The sequence below is a fragment of the Nyctibius grandis genome, chromosome 18, assembly GCF_013368605.1.
Source record: "Nyctibius grandis isolate bNycGra1 chromosome 18, bNycGra1.pri, whole genome shotgun sequence".
NCBI classification, from domain to species: domain Eukaryota; kingdom Metazoa; phylum Chordata; class Aves; order Nyctibiiformes; family Nyctibiidae; genus Nyctibius; species Nyctibius grandis.
In genome coordinates, this window is record NC_090675.1 from 7,548,620 (window position 1) to 7,568,897 (window position 20,278).

The 20,278-nt window shown below is 41.5% G+C and overlaps 1 protein-coding gene across 8 annotated transcripts in view; it reads left to right on the forward strand.

The window, feature by feature from the left end:
• Positions 1-20,278, forward strand: part of SPECC1 (sperm antigen with calponin homology and coiled-coil domains 1) — a 92,562-nt gene that overhangs the window by 40,397 nt on the left and 31,887 nt on the right. For 7 of the 8 annotated variants that reach the window (XM_068415673.1, XM_068415674.1, XM_068415675.1 and 4 more), the window contains 4 exons: positions 12,281-13,848; positions 15,724-15,931; positions 16,599-16,672; positions 17,238-17,416. In XM_068415673.1, the coding sequence (XP_068271774.1) occupies positions 12,281-13,848; positions 15,724-15,931; positions 16,599-16,672; positions 17,238-17,416 (2,029 nt within the window). The remainder of the gene's footprint in view (positions 1-12,280; positions 13,849-15,723; positions 15,932-16,598; positions 16,673-17,237; positions 17,417-20,278) is intronic. The other variant, XM_068415678.1, reaches the window with a different exon arrangement.

Genomic DNA, 20,278 nt, shown 5'->3' on the forward strand with positions numbered 1-20,278 from the left:
TACTTCAAAAAAGAACAAAATGGTTATTGAGGAAACTCTTAATCTTTGGGGACACTGCCCTTCTACACAGCTTCTGCCTCAGGACATTGCAGTAGGATTCTTGAATTCAACGGAAAAACCTGTAAGGCTGTATGATTTTCTTACAGCCTTTTAATTTTGACCTGTTTACCTTTTACAGATAAAAGGTCATTTTGCCTTTTGCCTTAATGGTTTCGTTTAGGTTTGTGCAAAAGCATCTTAATACTCAGCTGTTCCGACAGGAGTATGTAAAGCTGATGTCAACGCACCAAGGCAATGCTTTTGAAATGCCATAGAGAAAACCTGAAGCTGAGTATCCATTTGACTATCCACCAGTCCTATGCTTACAATCTTGCCCCATGGTGGGAGGCACAAAGCTCTGATAGTGTTTCTCCAGGCTTTTCCTGAGCAAAGGCTGGTGCAGATGGAGGCATCAGAAGGGAAGAGACAGTGCTCTTTGAGGATATTGCCACAATCCTTATCTTCTAGATCTTGAGAAATGCTGCTTTCATAAAACCTTGTTGAGTTTGAAGAATGGACTAATCATGTTAGAAATTACTCTCAGCCTCCTCCACACATAGTTTCTTTGAGGCTGCTTGACTGTGGAAAATCTTTGACTGATCTTTTAATTAAAAGCTCTTTTTTTTTTTTTTTTTACCGAGGAGTTGAAGCTATTCCTGCTTTGAAGTGGGCAACTTTTTATAGATAAACATCTCATTATGTTATGAGATTTCTTCCTCTCTCCCCTCCTGTCTCATTTCTTTTCTTGATGCGTCTCATCCTGTGTCCATAGTTTTAATGATTCCAGCCCAGTTCCTGGTATCAGCTATTCCGGACAGAGCTGGCTGGCTCCCTTATCGCTATACTGGGCAGAGCTAAAGCTCTGGATGAGCTGTGGAAACTCCTGTCCTCTCTCCACCCCCTCACTGACGCAGGCTGGAAGCAACAATAAAACTGGGTTTATTATGTGGTCATCACATTTTAGTAAACAAAAGGCAGTTGTAATACCACTGCAATGCCTACTGGTTATTAAGCATTATGCAAACAAGAAAAGGCCTCTAGCTTTTAAGTTCTGCCCTCTGGTCTAGGGGAGGAGGAGGAGCCTCCTTTCATGTTTCCATTTTGGATCCCTTTTTTCCCTGCTCTTTCTGGATTAGCAGGGTTTGGGAATTCATGAGGAAAGAAGTTATTTTGGCTCAGTCAGCCCTGGCCTTTTGGCCAAGTGTGGGGCAGCATTCCTGACCTGGAGGGTTCAGGTCATGGTTTCCTGATACAAAGCCATCAACAGCAGCGCTGTGTAAAGGCATTTTCTGCTGCTCCCTCAGTGGTACAAACTGAAGTGTTTGTGGGAAGGACAGTGAATTAGATGGGGATCTGCCTTTAACAAAGAACATAAAAGGGGAGGAAAAAACCATGCAGATATTTTTATAGCCAGATCAATTCCATGATTCGATTCACAGCATGGCCTCATGAACAGTTAAACAGGTTGAATAAATTAGCTTTCTAACAGTGAAAATGTTGATATTAAGCATTTCCCCACTTAAAATCACGTTTTTGCTACCGCTTGTGCTTATAGATAGAATGTCAAGTTTTCGTAGCTTAGAGATGTGATCCACAGCTCCTGACTTCTCTGGAAGGAGCAGGGTTCTTCTCACTTTTCTTTCCTATTGGATTCTTGGGCCAGGCAGTTTAGGTAACTCTTCTTCATTAACGTCCAGCCACAGATCGGACGTTAACGCTCAGTTGTGACAGCCATTGTATACGCACTGTACGTGAAGGAATGTATCTACTTGCTACTCTATGATGACCATTATTAACTGAATTTATATGGTTAGATTTGGGGTTGGTTTTTTTGTTTGCTTGCTTTTTAATTTCCTGTACTTCATGAAACACTCAACACTGGTATTCTAGTATAATTGTATTTTCCAGAAGTGGAAGTACAGCTGTCTTGTCACCAGTGTTAACCCAGTAATGTCTGAGTGATGAACTTCTGGGCTAGGTTAGCTGGGAAGCTGTTTTCTGAGCTGAAGAGAATTACCTACTTGTCTGCAAGCTAGAATCAAAGAAAAACCTGGGCTTCTTATTCCAGCTACTGGTCATTTATCTCAGGAATAATCCTGGTACAGCCGTATGGGTTGAGAAATAGTTTTCTGATTTTACCCAGAGCAAATCCACTGCTTTTTCTGAACAGCACCTTCCTGGGGGAAGCGTTAGTAAACTTCAAGGATGTCTCCCAAAACAGTTGCTAACCTCGTTCTGGACAGTAGAAGCCTCAAAACCAGCAGGTAGGAAAACAAAGGAAACCCCAAATTTACCAACCACATAAAACTAAAAATCCGTTACCTCAGTGAAACACTGGAGGTTTTGTCTTCATTCACTGAAAGATTCACATTTATGGATATTTTTCTTAGGTTTTTTTTTGAACAGTTGTTTTCTAAAAAAACCCCAGAATAGAGTTTGGCTTAAAATTCATTTTACTGTAGGTATGAGATGATTATACCTGATCTCATCTCGTTTTGACAGGTGCATAGGCAGGAAATGTTCCAGAGCAAACAAAATCAGGAAGTGTCACAGTACACAGAAATCCCTATAGTTTTGGTGCACTAATGCCACAAGTACATAGAGTCAAGGCTCTCTTAAGGAATATAAAAATTATATTTTTTTTAAATCACGAGCTGTGATGGTTGTGGAAATGTAAAATTGGATAAAAAGAAGCAGCAAGTAGGGGTGACTATTTTAAAAAAGGAAAATTCTGGATTTCTGTAATGTCCACCAGATTAATTTTGGGATAATGCTACATATAGAAAGTTTCAGTCATTCTTTTTTGGGGGGTAGACAAGAGGTATAGTTAGCAGGTGACTAAAGTTTTTGGCAGGCCCACTGGTATTAACAGTTCCCAAAAAAAGTAGGCTTGAGTTTGCCGGGGGGACATTCCAGTAAGTGTATGATATAGAGTTTCTCTGGACATTTGCTAGATGGTTTGCTTTGGATGTCTCAATGTTTGTTATGCCAGGTTGCTGGGTGCTCTAGAAATCCAAAGCTGCACAGCGGTAGATTGCAATTACACTTGTAAACTGCACCTGCATTGGCAGACCTGATGTACGTTGTTTGGTTATTCCATGGGGTTTTGTATACCTCGTCTCGGAGGCTTAACAAACCTTCGGAAAACCCTAGTAAATAGTGTAAGAAATGTTCAGAGAACTCTTTTGTATGGACACTGGAATGTCTCTCAGGCTAAAGAGATTTTAACTACTGCTGTTATTCAGAGAGGAATTGTATGTGAACAGGCCCATAAAGAGGAAAGAAAGTGAGCTGAAAATCACAATGAGACTTTGTGAACAGGATTTTGATCAGATCTCGTCTCATTTACCTTCTGAATGCGACCTTGTTTGCACTGTAATAGCATTGAGCTGTGACAGTGTGAACTTGAGCTTCGGTTCTTGTTGTGGCTGTGCTAAGAGCTTGGAACCACCAGATGCTGAGAAGAGATCATATTTTTCTATTTTCATGTTAACACTTTTTTGGAAGAGTTAAATGCGACTTTCTATGTAAGAAGGAACAAGATGACAGAGTTATTGATCTGGTGAATCCAACAAGCTGAAAAGAAAATATTTGTGATCCTTAATTGTGCAGCAGAGATTCCCTGGGTACCTTCTCATCGAAAAGCACTATATAACTTACTGAAGGGGACAGTGTAAATATGTCCTTTTGTGGATTCTAAGAGTACTGGACAGTACATCTGTACATTTTTGCTTGTTTTAGATGCTGAAATTTGAACTGAATGGAGGTGCTTCAAATATAAGGTCGTCTCTCCTATTGGATTACATTCCTGCCATGGGAGAATCTCTTCTAGTGGCCACCCTTCAAAAGAATGTCGTACCAGTAGTTCATCTGCAGATTTAAATTTATGACAAGTAGTTTTGTCGTGACTTAGTCTTTGAGTTAGCAAAATAGTGCCTTTTCTTGTGTGCTTCTTGCACCCCAGATCTCTACACTCATGTCTTCTAATTAAAATAAAACATAAACCAACCTTTACAAAGTCTTCAGCTCTAATGTCAGTGGTCTCTGTAGTCTTAAATTAGGAATTGTTCAGATAAAGATGCTTATTGCTGCTTTTTCTTTGAAACCTCTGGTACTGTAACTTTTCAAACACAGATATCTGTTGTTTGCTAATCCTTTGTAATATAATTTTAATTTCTGTTTCTTTGGTCTTCTACCCTTTTCCTCTGTGTCAAATACCAGTACCTGAGTTGCTTCCCTACACTGTCCACAATGATTACATAGATCAAAATCTTTGCATGAAGTCTTTTAGCTTTTTCTTCCTGTTCCATATTGTACCTATTCCATAGGGAATGTAGTCAGGCAGCCCAGACAGTCCAACAGGCCATTACAATTCTTCAGAAAAAAAGAGTTTGTGTTATAATTACTTTTTGGTCTCAGTGTTTGCTAAGTGAGTAAAAGGCCTTATTTGAACAGATGTTCCCATATAACGTGTTAGATTATCAAAACCACCTTTTTTGTTTTGCAGCCATCTCCTTGTCTTTTTTAAAGCTAGGTGGAGTCCAAGTGAACCTTCCCAAAGAGTTGCTGACCTGTAAAGGTGTTGGCTCTATGACTAATACTCTGCAAACAGACTAGTTCAGGAGAACCATGACTGGCCAAGCCTAGGTTTGCTTTGTTCACTGTTGCATAAAGACCAGGTAGCAGAGAGCATTGTCTTTCTGCAGGACAGCCCTAAAAGAGATGCAAAATGGTATGCTCTTCCAAGTTATTGAGGATTATCCAACGGAGTATCCAACACTGTGGTCAGTGAAAAATGCTGACCGCTAACCTGTTCAGCTCATTCCCCTTGTGTATCAAGCAGATCAAGCTGTAATAGTTAGTCACTATATAATAGTGTAATTCTTTATCCTGACTTTTACCTAAGCTGATGGTGGACCAGAAGTTTTAGACATTTCACTCTCAAATACGAAGTTCTGAACAGCTTAAGCAGTTTTGAAAATAACAGTAGATGCTGATCTGTGTGTCTTGGCACCTGTATCTCTGAAAATCTGGCCTTCTGCAGCCAGTTCCGCTCTTGTTCTAACCCCCAAGAAGCACTTAGAACTGGTTCGGATCTTCTTCATGAGTTGATTTAGTTATGTGCCTCTGTTCACTGTTTGTTATCAAGCTGACTTACTGTTAGCATGCCTGGAGGTTTAAGGATAGGAGCATTAAACAATGTGGCAGAAGACGTATAGGGATTTTGCCTCTGTGTAGATATATATATAGAGATATAGAGAGAGAGAGAGATATATATATATGAAAGAGCACAGCAGCACAGGTAAGGGTTGCTGTTATGTCTGCCCTACTTTTCAGCAGTTATGTTTGCTTTTTCTCATGCCACCATGAAACATGTCAATATGTTTCCTGTTAATTAGGGTATCAGAAGATCTCTGGTTAGCAGGGAAGCTGTTTTTTAACTGTTTCATTTGCTTAAAGGGGAAAAAAGGGCAGGAAAAAATAGGGCATTTCAATGAAGTAGATATGTGTTCAAAACTCTGAAATCTCTTAATGAAAAAGTACTTTAAGAGTCAAATATTCACCAATCCTCCTTCTGTGCTCTCCAGTCCTCGTTTCCCAAAGGACATTCGTAGAACACTTTTAATCAGTCTCAATATCAATCTCAGGATCAATGCTGGAGCAGGGTGAAAGTGATCTGCCAAGTCCCCTGGGCTTTCAGATAAGCTTTGAGCTCTAAGTGGCTTAGCTGCTCTTGAGAATGGATTTTAAGCACCGAGTTAATTAGGTCCTTGAAAACTTTACTTGAGTTGAGTTGACAAAAGAAGAAAATATGGCTAGGCTCCCTGTACCATGTACTTCTTTATCATAGGGAGTCAACAGAGAGTGCAATGGCTCCAAGCTAATATCTTTTCTGATTTGGCTGTGGCTAAATTCAGATCAACAAGGTCATGAAGTCGCATATTAATGTGTTAAGTTGTTCATTGTGTGGCTGGAAGTCACCTAAGTGGTACTTGGGTACTGGAGTGATTTTGAAAATGGCACATAAAAGCTGCAATTACCTGCCTTGTAACACCAGGTTGTAAATCTGTTGTGGAAGTCTGACTGTTCACTTCAATGTCTAGTGGCATTCTAGATGTCTCCAGACATATCCCAGTTGCTCTCTGCCTCTCTAGCAGAGGACAGGTCTCCTACAGGTACTGTCAAATATTTCAGCTCAGTGAAGGTATTTTAAATATACTTAAAGGGCATCTGAAATGGCACTAGACATCTGTATTTTGGCTTTCTACACTTGGTGTCATAAACCAAGTGAGATTAAGGTACATCTGTGACCCAGGTTCGTTTTGCATAAGAAACTCAAAGTTGGCTAAAAATAGTAATAGGACCTTACACAGGCAAGACTGAGCATGTATGAGTACATGGCTGCATTACCTGTCTGGTGCTGTATGTTACCAGTGCTGCTGTGGATCCTCAGCAAGATCTTGGCAAAACCTGAGTAAGTGCAGTCATGCTGAGTCCAGGATCTACCAAAGTCACAGCCAGAGGATAAGCTGAAAACCAAAACTGATGAGAAGAACCTGTTTCAGCTAAACCACATGTGACAGAGCACAGTAAAATTGCACGGGGAGGTTTAATAACTCTTTTTGTTGGCTGTATGAGCACGGGCTGTTAATAGTATTCTCTTTACTTGGCCATTCTTGCAGCCCACTTGATTTATACTAACCTTTCCCTCAAGGTATCGCAGGAATCGCATTTCTGTCTGAGGCTTGTCAGTTCTGTTCAGAAGGCCAAATTGATTAAAATACCTCAGCACATGGGAACAGAATTCCAGAACGACGGAAGAATCACAGTCTTTTGTTAGCAGAGAGGCTATGAGTTAGCCCATAATTTCTTGTTGCTCTCTCTTTTGTTTCTTTATCCCTTTTTGAGGTGTGAGGGATGGCAAAGAGACACAAGACAGTGAAATAGCTGGTCTGTTGCAAATGCAGGAGCTAGAATGAGAGATGTGACAGTCCTACTAGAGCAGCAGATAATCATGAGAGTACAAACTTGTCTTCAGGCAGCAGTTTGCCTTTTTGAAGTGTTATGACTTTAACATTGCAGGGTGCTATGAATAGCTTGCTTTTATTTCTTGTTATCCTGCCCTTGCAATTCAAATAAGGTATCCATTGTTTAAAAACATCACACGCAAGATGCATCTGTCTTCGTGTTTTAGTCTTACATGACTGAAATGCTTTCTGAAATGAATCAGTGATCAGCATGCTTAAGTTACATAGATGAACTCTACGTGCAGGAGACTTAGTACCTACTTAAACTGTGGAAGAATGAATTACTAACGTGGATTTTTAAACATGTTGAAGAAGAAAATGTGATTTTATTGTTCTTAGCTTAAGAGTTGACAGGATTAAAATTTAGGAAGAAAGTATAAAATGGAACATTCCCTGTTAATTCGGTCCCTGGAACAGCAGAAGCCCGTGGCATTAACCTTTGGGTTATTAATATGTTGATGGAGGGAAGGATTAAGAACAGGGCAGGTTGTGGGACACAAATGGCACAGAGGCCCGGGGCAAATAATCTTGTACTGACTCCAGTTCCAAAAAATAGATTCAAGGCAGAAATCAGAACATTTCCAAAGGTGGTTCTGTGGTCAGATGAAGTCACTTCCCAACTGAGATTCTTCCTCTGCTCTGGCATTGGAGAAGCAGGTGTTTGAGCTGTTATACTTAAGAGTCAAGTAAAATAACTGTAACTTCAAGGCTTTACTTTACTGGGAAGACAGTGATCATGTGCTATCTCAGAGCACATGGAGTGTGAAGGCATATAAACTGACTGAATCTTCATTCCAAAATATCATGCGTGTCCCCCCTGTGACTATGGTAAAATGTTTGCCACCTCCTCTCCCTTACCCTGCTGTCACTGCAGTTACATTAGCCATACTGCATGGACTTTACTTCTGAACAGCAGTCCTGCCTGTTCCACCTTGGGGGACTGGGAAATGGTTTTCTCCATCCCATAGTCCATTTCCTGCTGGTTGTGAATGCTCCTGTGGGAGCTGATGTGGCAGGTGCTGAGAGCTTACCTCAAATATAGATCATTATGTGGAAAAACTGAAGAGTAATCCTGATCCTTCCTTCTGTGAAAAACATTGTAGCTGTGCTGAAAATGGGATTCAAATGACTAAAGATCATCATGAGGGGTCAACTTTTATCTCATTAAAGTCCCACTTTGTTTCTGACACCAGTGGAAAGTCAGTGAGTATTCCCTGGCAGAAAGTGGTGCAAACAATAAAGCTGCACAGCAGGCTGCCAGCCCGGAGCTCCGGGGTCCTAATCCTTACTGACTTACTGTGACCTTGGGTGAGGCATTTCATTTCTCTCTGCTTCCCCGTCCTGTAACCTAGAGTTAACAATTACATGTTTCAGAGGATTTGAGAGTTGAATAGCTATTAATTTTAAAGCACTTTGAAAATTATAAGCACTATATACATGTTAAGGTTTAATCCCTCACAACTGAATAGTATGGAGTTCTTACTGGGCACCAAGGTGAGGAACGTGATGATGAGGTGACCTCAGTCTGAGCAAAACAGGTTTTCAGGCAGTAACTCTCAGTGGAGTAATTCAGGAGTAATTCCCAGTTCCTCTGAAGTGGGGGAACACAAGCTGAGCCCATTAGCAGAGTGGGTGTGGGACTGGGAGAATGGGAGTTTAGGTATGGTGCAAAGGGAATGAGAAATATACTGTTGGTCAGAGCTTGGATATGTGGCACTGTGGGAAAGAGTTTGTGCTCAAACTTGGCAAGAGAATAGTTAAGCTAATAGGTTGGGCAGGGTGGATGAACAGTGAAAACAGGAGTGAGGTGCCATAGCACCATTTTGACCAAACAGAAAGTTACTTCATGGTTTGTTTTTTTTTTTTTTCTGGAATGTCTCCTTTGAGATGCAGGGCTGGTTGTTTTTCCCTTCACTGCTCAAAACAAGCAGCACTTTCTAGGAAGTGAAGTTCTGCATGATTCCAGCCACTTTAAGCAGCAGCATAAATCAACTCTAGATTGGGTTCTGCAGCTGGGCAGGCGTGTGTCTGTCTGGAGTCTCCCATAGCCCACAGCCGGTGTGGGGTACCGAGCTAATCAGGTCACCAGGGTGACCGTACAGCCCTCAGTGCAGTTCCTGCATTGTGGGTGCCTCAGGCTGTGGGGCTGGCAGTTCCATTTGTAACTGCTACGCTGCTCAATTTCAAGGTCATTCAGAGGGGGAGTCACCCATAAAATAGACTTTATAGTAGTGCTTATGCTTGCTTTGGTGCTTTGTAATCAACATACATACGCATTGAGAACTGTTTCTTTTCTGGGCTCCCGGTGACTTTTTAGTATTGCGTGGCACTGTTGGAGAATGGAGAGGGGAAAATACGTAAACCCTTCTACGTCATTAAAAAAGCAGGTTGGTTAATGGTTATTGATGGATAGCAAATGCTTTGTGATTTATGACAGAACAAGTCAGCAGAGCATGGAGTCTTACAAAACATATGAGACAGGTTGAGTAAGCTCAGAGCCTGCACTGGTTGGCAAGCTGGTAAAGTACAGATAATCCCCAGTTAAATATGCTTAATTGTTATCCTCATGTATACATCTTCCATTGCTCAAGATCATGTTGCAATTGTTGTCTGGTGGCGATTAGAGGCACAGTGGCATTGCTGCCAAAAGTGCTACATTTCTCTTAGGAAAAGGTGGTTTTCTTAAGGCCATGCAATTTTTACCAGTGTGTAGTAGCATCGTTCTTTCTTGTAATGTATATAATGCTGCCCAGTCAGCACTACCCACTGCTTATATAACACTACCCAGTCTTGTGCTGACCAGGCGACAGTCATGGCATTACAAAAAAAAAAAAAAAAAAAAAGGAAAAAAGAGAAAAAGAGTTATTTAGGGCACTTGCTTTGTCATAAAATTTTGTTACAGCAGTAGAAGACCCCTTCAGATTGAATAAAAGTCCAGGACGTAACAGGTGGCTTTAAATCCACCCCTTATGCTCCACTGAAGAACATCTGTGACCATTTCTAATACATATCTTACATCTTAAATCTGTAGTATGATTACAGCTTGTGTGGGTACTGCTGCTCTACTCTGGACATTTGTCCTACTGTGTGTTCAAGAGACACGTTCAAACAAGGCGTCATTCTCTCTCGCCTGGACACCTGGGAATCCCCATGTGAACCTCAGTCTCTGAGCAAGAAGGAGCTGTGCTGAGCTGGTATTCCTCCGCTGGAAGCAACGTGTCACGTCATGGTCCATTCAATTTCCCTGTTGTCCTTCATCTTGTGGCGTTAGCTGCATTGACACTAAAAGCTTTGCTCGTCTGCTGAGCTCAGCGTGAATGTGGTTTACAGGTGCCAGATCCTGGCAGTTGGGAGCCCTCGGGTTTAAGGAACAGGCTGAGCAGTGAGCTGGGGGCCTTCACCTCGAACAAGTGAAATGAGTTCTCAGGTCTGGAGCTGCACCAGGAGCCATTTGAGTTGCAGTGGAAAATCTCCCATCTCCGCTTGCGTTGCATTTTCACTGGAGAGCCCGGAGCTGCCTCGGTATGTCGGTGCCTCCAGCTGCAGATGACTAAATGAAGCTGTGTGGGCTGCTTGCTGGCCGGCCAGGCTCTCCCTGCTATCTCTTCCCATAAACACTGGAGCCTTTGTCTCTGGCCTTATCGTGCCCCTGCCATCACAGAGCCATCACAGAGCCCTCTCTGTGCTCCCCTCCCAGCACAGCCCTCTGTGTTCAGGGGGCTTTTCTTCAGCTGCTCTTTGTCTCCGGGTGTTTATTGTGCCTGTTGCAGAGTGTGTTTGTTTGGGGGAGAGGCGGAGGGGCTCCTGTTTGTGTGGGGTTTATAAACCCAGGGCATTCTTCAGAAGAGATGCTGAGCAGACTGGGTGGTGGTAATATTAACCCTTCAGTGCCCTGCATTACTGAGAGAGATTTCCTCAATGTGTGACAAGTGCTTTGGGAGGGTTATGAAGTCTCTCACAGCATAAGGCAGTAGCCGTGCAGTTGTGCAGCAGGGAGTCTGCTCCCCCTTCACCCTGAACTGCCCTTTGATTTTCTGTGAATATGTGTATCAGCAAAGAGAGCCTCCCAAATGGGGGGAGATGTCATTGATTCTAGGATTTCCCCCCAGAGTGCTTCTGGAATTTGTTTTTATTGCAAACACTGGCTCACTAGCCCTTTTTGTTTGCATAACTGGCCCTTGCATCCTGTTTATGTGGCTACATCAGACAATATCTCTTCATTGTACCATATCCCAAAACTTTATGGCTCTGTACTTTTTAGGACTTTTCCTTTTGAGTAAGGTCCTGAAAACAGGAATTTCTTAAATTCCTAGTGTTGCCATGTGTAGTGGCATGTAATACCTCCCTTTTGAACCAGCTTCTTTTCTTTAACCAGCTTGTTAATACTTTCATGGTTGGGATGGCTCTTATTGTTTCTTCGGTACCCATGGTCCCATATTCCAACAGAGAGCTTTGGAAGATGAAAATCAGCAACTCAGAAACTTTATTTCCCTTGTAATCACATAATGCTTTGCATGAAGTTGGCTGGGGAAAAAAAACAACCAACAATCAAACAGAACAGCATTAACTTTCTAACCTCCTTTTGTTCTTCCTCCGTAAGAGGATGGGAATTTGTAACATGGAAAATTTCTCATCCATCTCTGTAAGAAGCTGCAGCAACACAATTGTCTTAGTGTTAGAAGTGCCAGGAGAGTTTGGTATTTCAGTGAATCTGCAGTCACCAGAAATGTTTCAGACCTTTTTTTATGATGATCTGCATAAACTGACCGTAATGCAAATACATTAGTTTTATGTGTGATAAAAATACAATTTTTTTCAAAGATGGTATCTTTTCTTAAGTTACTGAACTTTTACCCAGAAATTAATAGGTTTAAATTCAGCATTTAACAAAGTAAAGAATTCAAATAATTAAAAAGAGTTCAAATAATTAATATCCTGGTATTGGGGGTTGCAGTTCATGTATTGCAGCATCCGCATCTTATATTATTACACTGGGAAGAAGTTCAGCAGACTGTGTTCCTTTGCGGGGGGTGGGAGAGGAAGAAACGCAAAGTAATACAAGCCTTTGAAACATGAATCCACACAGTCATGAGTAAACCTATTCAAACACTCAGGTGTTTTTTTCCAAGACTGCTCTAGGCTCTAGTGTTGTTGTCATATGACTTGTTTTCTTTATGAACTAATTCAGTTTGCCTCATCGCTTTCTCTTCAAGGAACAGTTTCAGCTGCAAAGCGCACAGGGATTCCAGCACCCCGGGAAATATCGTCATCTGTATCCAGAGAGCGAGCTGTATTGCGTGGTCAAGCCAATACCAGGAAAACACAACCCAGCCCCACCTCTTCTGGTACACCGACTCCTACCAAACACGTGCGCCCCACTAGCAAGTCCAAGCAAGAGAATGAAACTGGTGACAAGGCTGTTCTGGAATCTCAGGTTAAAGAACTTCTGGCAGAAGCAAAGACGAAAGATTCTGAGATTACCAAACTCCGTTGTGAATTGAAGAAATGCAAAGAGAAAGGGTCACTTAATGCTGAAGGAATGGGTGCTTCCAACCAAAATTTAGAACCAGTATCACCTGTTGACATAGATCCATTAATACGGACCCTTCAGGAAAAAAACAGGACTTTTCAAAAAGAGCTTGCTAGCCTGGGAGAAGAAAATCGTGTTTTGAAAGAGAAATTGCTTTATCTAGAGAACTCTCCTCTCTCAGACACAACAACAAGCAGTGGAGGTGACAGCAGCCTCCCAACCCCAACTACCCAAGAATCCAGTTTTGGAAGCCCATCAAAAAATGTGTCGAGAGGTGAAATGGTTGAGCACAGGCAGCAGGTGAATGGGGGTGCACTGCGCAACTCAGGTTCTTCCAGCAGTGATGTAACTAAAGCTTCCTTGTCACCTGATGCATCTGATTTTGAACATATAGCAGATATACCCTCCAGGCCAACATCCTCCAACAGCAACCACTTCAAAGGTTCCAAATGCTCCACTACAGGAAGTTCTCCAAACAATATTAGCGACCTTTCTGTTGCATCTCTTACAGAGAGGATACAAAAAATGGAGGAGAATCACCACAGCACAGCAGAAGAATTACAAGCCACTTTGCAGGAGCTGTCAGATCAACAGCAAATGGTGCAGGAGCTGACAGCAGAAAATGAGAAGCTAGTGGAAGAGAAAGCTCTCCTGGAGACTTCCTTTCATCAACATAGAGATAGAGCAGAACAGCTGAGCCAAGAAAATGAGAAGCTAATGACTCTTCTCCAAGAGCGATCCAAGAATGAAGAAAGCAGAGCTCAGGAGGGGAAGATCCTTGAACTGGAACAGAAATGTGCAGAAGTTCTTGAAAAAGCACAATTTGAAAGAGAGAAATTGCTCAACATCCAACAACAGTTAACCAGCAGCCTACGAAGCTTAGAAAGGGAGCATCAAGATGCCCAGCAGGTGATTACAAGCCTGAGAGAAGAAAACGAGAAGCTGCTTAAACTTCTAGAAGCGGAACAGCAGAGCAACAGCACAGTGACAAAGACTCTGGAGGACTGTAAAATTGCCTTAGAAGGTCTAAAAATTGAGAATGGCTCTCTCAAAACTCAGTTAGAGAGTGAGAAGCAAAAGGCTGCAGAAATCAACGCGATGGGATGTACTACTGACAACTCTGAGGTGCAGGAGATGCTGAAAGTAGCCCATGCAGAAAAGGATCAGTTAGAAGCAGCTTGCACTGAGCTTAAACAAGAGCTGCTGAAAGCAAACAGTGAACTGAAGCACGTTCAGGGTCTGCTATCTAAGGTAAAGCAGTAACAGCTGTAAAATTTAATGGTTCTTTATCTGTCCTTCCATAAATAAATAATTGTTGGTCTTTAGATTGTTATTAAGCCATGGATTATAAGTTTCCAGGATTTAAATTGCATGAATTAGTTTTGAACAGAAGCTGCAGTTGCATGATATTGTCTGTTTCTGCTGCTATATGCATATATTCTCAGGAATAACTGTTAGCATAGCTGTATTTATAAATTCAAAACTAATTTCCCCTAATATCTTCTCCAGAATTTACTATTTTAGTAAATAGAATTGTGTTTATCAAAATTGGAGCAAAGAACAGGTCAGTAAAAAATTACTTTGATATTATATGAACAAACATTAGTGAAAATCACTTGGTAATCCAGATGGAGAGAAGGGCATGAGTAGTTAGCAGTGAATATTAAATTCTGAATAACTAATCATGTTTAATTAGTAGTGAACTATAGGTGTCATTGGTCATGAGAACACAAGGACATGAGCTAATGCTCAGAGAAGCTGATATTTACAGCAACGTGTCTAATGATGCACGGTCATGCTCCAGATGAGATTATGTTCATAAAACTAAAATATTTTTATGAAACTGAGAAGTGTTCTGGTTTGGGTTAGGTAAAGTAATGGCAAAAAATATTTATTTGTTTTAGAACAATTTTCTCTGCCTCATTTGGTAGGTTGTAGCTTTGCTCCAAGCAAGCTTAAGTCAGTTACTGTTTCTGTTTTCTGTGTCATCCCAGATGCTCAGGAGAGAGCTGCAGTGTGAGGTGTCACACAACAAGTGTTAATAAAGCACAAGCCAGTGATTATGTCCCACCACTGCAGAAAGAGTGATAGTTTGTGCAGCCTTTCCTGTACGGGGAAGGGATCATGAGAAGAACAGTAAAATTGGCTAGTTGCGGAGGAAGAGAGCGTTGCCAAAAACACCTCTGTGATTTGAGTGATTTAGAAAATCCAGATGTCCTTTCGGCTTAAATAGGTGACCACAGCAAATTGAGTTAGTAGAGGAAGCTCCCAAGTGCTTGCTAGAGCTGCAGTTTATGAAGAATAAATGAAAAACTGCTGAGTGCTCAGACTCTGTACCAAACTTTTATTGCTTGGTTTGGAAACCACAGATTTCCTCCTTTTTACTCTTCCTTTCCCTCGAATTAAGCTGGTTTGAATCATTGGCTGCTTGTGACACCCAAGCAAGACCACAGGCTTCTGTAAGGCTGCCCTTCAGTCAGGCTGTGCCAGTGCTGCTCACTGAATTGGCAGCCTGCACCTTGCTTTTCCATAACTTGTTCATACTCGGAGATCTCCCCCCAAACCTGGAAGCATCAATCTGTGAGCCTGAGCCAACAAACTGAAGTGCAGCAGATTCCCCCTTCAGTGATTCCAGATGTCCTATATCCAGAAATACACTTATCTGCGGTAGCGAGCTCTGCTATGTATGTTTTCACAATCCATTGAAAATGCACATGGTAAAAGCAGCAAAATTGTTCATGTGGATGAACTGCTCATCATCTTGGCCCTAAGGCAGTGATACCACTCTCATAACATAACACCTGAATAGATGTGGAGCTTTCCAGGAATATAATTCCTTGCTGTTCACTACCTGCAGAGATTGGTTTGGAATTATGGTCATTACATGGAAAATTTAATTTCCTTTGTAGCATCTTGGTTTATTATCTTTATTGCCAGGAAAGAAAACTGACATCATAACTCATCTATGTTTCCTGAAACTGTCCAATTCACGTTGAAACTTGGTTGATACAGTGCTTAGAATGCAGGTTCAATTCTTAAGTCCATGAGATGCCCAGTAAAATCTCCAGTGAGTGATACCTCTTAAGAAATCAAGAGAGACTTGCAGCTTGCTTTCCTCCCTTCCAGGCTGAGAATGAGTGTGGTCAGCTGAAGGAGGTGTGTGACCGGCAGGCTGAGCAACTGAGCAGAACCAGCCAGAAGCTTCAGGAGAAAACATCAGAGAATGAAGCAGATATAAAAAACCTGAAAGAGACCATTTTTGAGTTGGAGGACCAGGTGGAACAGCATCGTGCTATAAAACTTCACAATAACCAGCTCATCAGTGACCTAGAAAGTAGGTGGAGCTGAAAAAAGGATTTAAGTGAACTTATTCAGGGGGCTCAGTTATGGCTGCAACAGGGAGGAGGAGGCATGTCTTGATCTGTGTGACAAGAGCCTCACTTCAGAAATATTCCAATTTTGGCCAGTCCTTTCTGTTCATGCACAAAAGTCACTATTTTAACAGTTAGTGCTGTAGAAATAATATTAGAGACAGTCTCCAAGCCTCATTCTTCAGTGAAGAATGTATTCCCCGTTCTAGGAACTGGAATTACCAGGCTTTAAAGAGCTTTTAGGGCAATGCACTGGAAAGAGCTGTAAAGGCAAGGCTGCTGTGGAAGGGGAGCTGCCACCTGGTGGGATGAGGGGCCCATGTCACTTACCAGCGTTGCCTTGAGTGCTCCAGGGGTGTGTGCCGAGTAAATGATCCTCCACATGTGATTCTGTACGTTTAAAAGTCTGGTTTAATGCCTTAAAATGATGACCTATTTCAGAGATGTCTGAGTAACAGATCTGCTGTTGATTCCATTCCTGGTCAGTTGACAGAGTACCTTAATTTCAGTTTAGTCTATTTAGTGGTGTTACTAGAAGCAAAATGAAATAGGCTGCTTTGCCCTCCCATTTTCACTTTCCCCCTTGCCCTTATGTGTTGAATAATCTTTTCCCTTTTTTACTGTTCTTAGGTAAAGCAATGAAGCTGGAAGAACAAAAACAAGATACAGAGAGGCAGCTGAAGGCTCTGACTAAGCAAATGAAGGTAAGGCTTAGACTCCATGACAAAGCTAAGCTGAGCTTTTATTGCAGTACTGGGTTTGAGAGAAGCATTGTATTTTTCTAGAACAACTGTCGAAAGTTCTTTCTACATCCTTTCATTCTCCATTCTCTTCACACATTTCTAACTGTTTCTTTGTCTGTGAAGGAAAAATATAATAAATCCTTTGCAAATTACTTTTGCTTTTTGTACCTATGAACTTCTGCTACTTTGGAACAGCTGTTCCTGCTTCATGAATCGTCAGTAGCAATGAGCTCTTTTCAGCAACAGTGCTTGTAGTAGTATCACAAGTCTGAATGATCAATAGCTATAGGAAGAACTTTGTACTTTTTGTATTGGAGTGGAGAGCTTAGCATCAGTTTCTTCTTTGGCAATCTCATCAGTACTGTGTAAAGAGGCAAGTATTTAATTTGACCTCAGCATCATCTTGAAATTGTGGTGAAATCCTGGTCGCTTCTGGTCACTGAAAGGGAGATCAATAAATAAGTGCTCAGCTCAAGTAGGTGCATTTTTACAGCAAACAGTTTGGGGTTCTAATTGCTCTTTCTAGGAAGATACAGAAGAGTGGAGGCGTTTTCAAGCTGATCTGCAGACTGCAGTGGTCGTAGCCAATGATATAAAGTGTGAAGCCCAGCAGGAGCTCCGCGTGGTAAAGAGGAAGCTTCAGGAGGAAGAGGAGAAGAGTGCCAGACTGCAAAAGGAGCTGGATGAAGTGAAGGGCAGCAACAGGTTGGTTACTTACACAGGCCAAGATTTGATCTCTGTGACTGCTAACATGCATGCAAACAGTGCTTTGTCAATAACTATTCATTGGCTTGGATGTGCATGTTGTCTGTTTTTAACTCTTCTGACAGATTTTGTTGTCTCTTATTCTATGATGTTTCTGTTCTTTTTCTTTTGGGCAATCTCGTTCTGTCAACTAGGCCATGAAGGTTTTAATCAGCAAATATTAAGTAATAACAATTGCCAATATACTCTTCTAGCTTTGTTCTCAATATGGTATTCCACTGTGTTTTATTGCCTTCATAATTCTCTGTGCAGCTGTCTTAAACCATCTGTGAAAAGGTTGGTTGGCTACATGTGTTCAGTGGGACATCCAGAAGAGAACTACTTAACCTGAGAGGAGTCAAGGACTGTATATGTTCAAATTAAAACGAGGACTAGCTGGACTTCTCCGTTCTGAAAGTCTGATACATGTTGACTGAGTGATGAATGCAAGCACTAGGATTCCTCATCTCACATTTCCTGTCCTTAATTTGAAACCTGTTATGTGCTTAGCTGTGTGAAGTGGTCTGGACTGTGGCCTGGGTTAGCATTTAGCCCAGAAGCGACTTCATCGTGCAGTGGACCCATCTGTAAAACAATTGCTGTAGTCTCAGTGGTTGGAGGGGAACAGTAATTGTGAGCCATTCAGAGATACACCCCAGCATGGTAAGCTGTGTATGTGGGGCTTCCCTCTGGGGGAACATGGCTAGAACAAAAGTGACTTTTGCAATTGGATCTGGAACCAGTACAGATGCCTTACAATGTGGCTTTTATGCAGTGCAATGACCTTTTATGTACCACCCTCCATTCCAAAAATCACTACAATTGAAGTACTAAATAAGAAGAGATGGAAAACAAAAGATGTATTAGAGGAAGAACCAAATTCTAAAGATGACAGTGCTCTGCTCGGGTTTTTTTTTTGCATTGACACAAGTAGAGCCAGCAGAGCTGCAGAGTGATGAAAATTTTACGGGGGGAACGAAGAAAGACAAAATAACACAAACAGTGGTACTGCTTATCAAAACTGTGTGCCAAATTAATTTTACTCCTCTAGATTTTCCTATTTAATCTCTCTCCTAGTAGATTAATGGCTGCTGGTAGAACAGCCACAGGAACACAGTGAATCTTGTAATTTCTTTCAGGTGGAATAACAGTCCAGCTTTATGTTGCACATATTTGCTCACTGTTTTCCATTCAGGAGTTTCCACAGCCGCTGTACAGTAGATGGGAGTAAAAAGATAGGAGGGCTTTTGTGCGGAGGTGTATGGATCAGAATTCCTGGATGGAACAAAGAGAAATACTTCTTTTCAGAAAAATAAAGGAATGTGTTTAAGCTCCAGTTTTGTTGTCAGAGTCCCCAGTGGATGCAAAGAAAAGCTATTACAGACTATGTATTCAGGCAAAATGATTACCAGACAGCACTTAAGTTCTGGGCTCTGTTTCCATTCCTGATTCGTTCTTAATGAGATTTCTCTTGTTTAGAGCAAGGTCCATGTAGCAGGGCAGGAATCATGTGCTTGTAGTTTCCCTTCTTTATTCTTTTTTTTTTTTTTTTTAATCTGAAGATGTATTTGATAGTACTTACATTGAATAGAAGATGACCTGCTAATTTGCAAACAGGGATATTTATCTTCCAGGTATAAGGAACATGGCTGCATTGTCAGCTCTTTGGCATAGGAAGCCTGAGCTGCAAATACTGCTTTTGAAATTAGATCCCCAGAATCCATACATACGTAGTTCCAGAAGGAGGTATTCAGACACATATTTAATTAAGTCAGTTTTGGCATTTGTCTCTTGCTCTCTTTCACACACATATAGATATATGTCTGTCTTTGCGTCGTGTTGACTATCTGTATAGCTTGCTTTGAGTATTACATTGGTCATGGAGCCAGATACGCTGTCTGCAGTGGGCAATATTTATTCTCTTCCAAAGACGGGTGTTGAGACCAAATTTTGCATCTGTCAATTTGAGTATAACTAATTTGACTCACAGTGTTCATGCAGAGTGTGCAAAATTTCTGTACTGAGTGGTATGGAGAAGATAATGAAGCCTATGTAAGTCATTGTCTAAGCAAAGCAACGATCAACAGCTAAGCACTGAAATTTTAAAACTGTACTGAGCTAGAAAACAAATTCTTGAAGTCGCCAAAGCTCCTGCTGAGAGCCAGTTCTACACTCCCAGTTATTTTTGCATTCCTGAGGTCACTGTCTTCCCCAGCACCTCAGCTTCTTTCACCAAGAAAGTTCTGGGGATATTCTCATAGTTTCTTTTAGTCAGCTTTCACAAATGCTGCTGCTCAGAATCAGCAGTAGATTCTGGTACCTGTGGTGACTTTTAGTCCATGCTCAGCACTGGTGGAAACAGTTTGTAGCATGATACCTTAAGACAGTCTATAAAGTATTCCTCATATTTGCTAATGCTGAGCAGCTGTGCACTCAGCTGAATATCTGACAGTCCCTAGTGGAAGTTTCCTGTCTGATTTTCACGCTCTGATTGGAAAATGTACCTTCCAAATAGCTTGCTACTCAAAGGTTTTTGGCAAAATCTCAGCCATCTCTTGAGGGTCGTTTGACTCCACCTCATAAATTGATCTTGAAGCCAATTTATCTCCTACGACATCCTGCCATTTTAATGTTTGCCTGTGGCTGCCTGGGTTCCTGCCTCCAAGTTTGATTTCACCGTTACGTTCTTCTAATCAGATAAAAAGTCATTTTTGGTTCAGGAACAGCCAAAGAACTTGCAGAAAAAATCCTGATGAGGTCATCAGAGTTCATCTGAATGAAGGTAAGAGCCTCCCAAAGGCATCTTTAACACAGATTAAATGT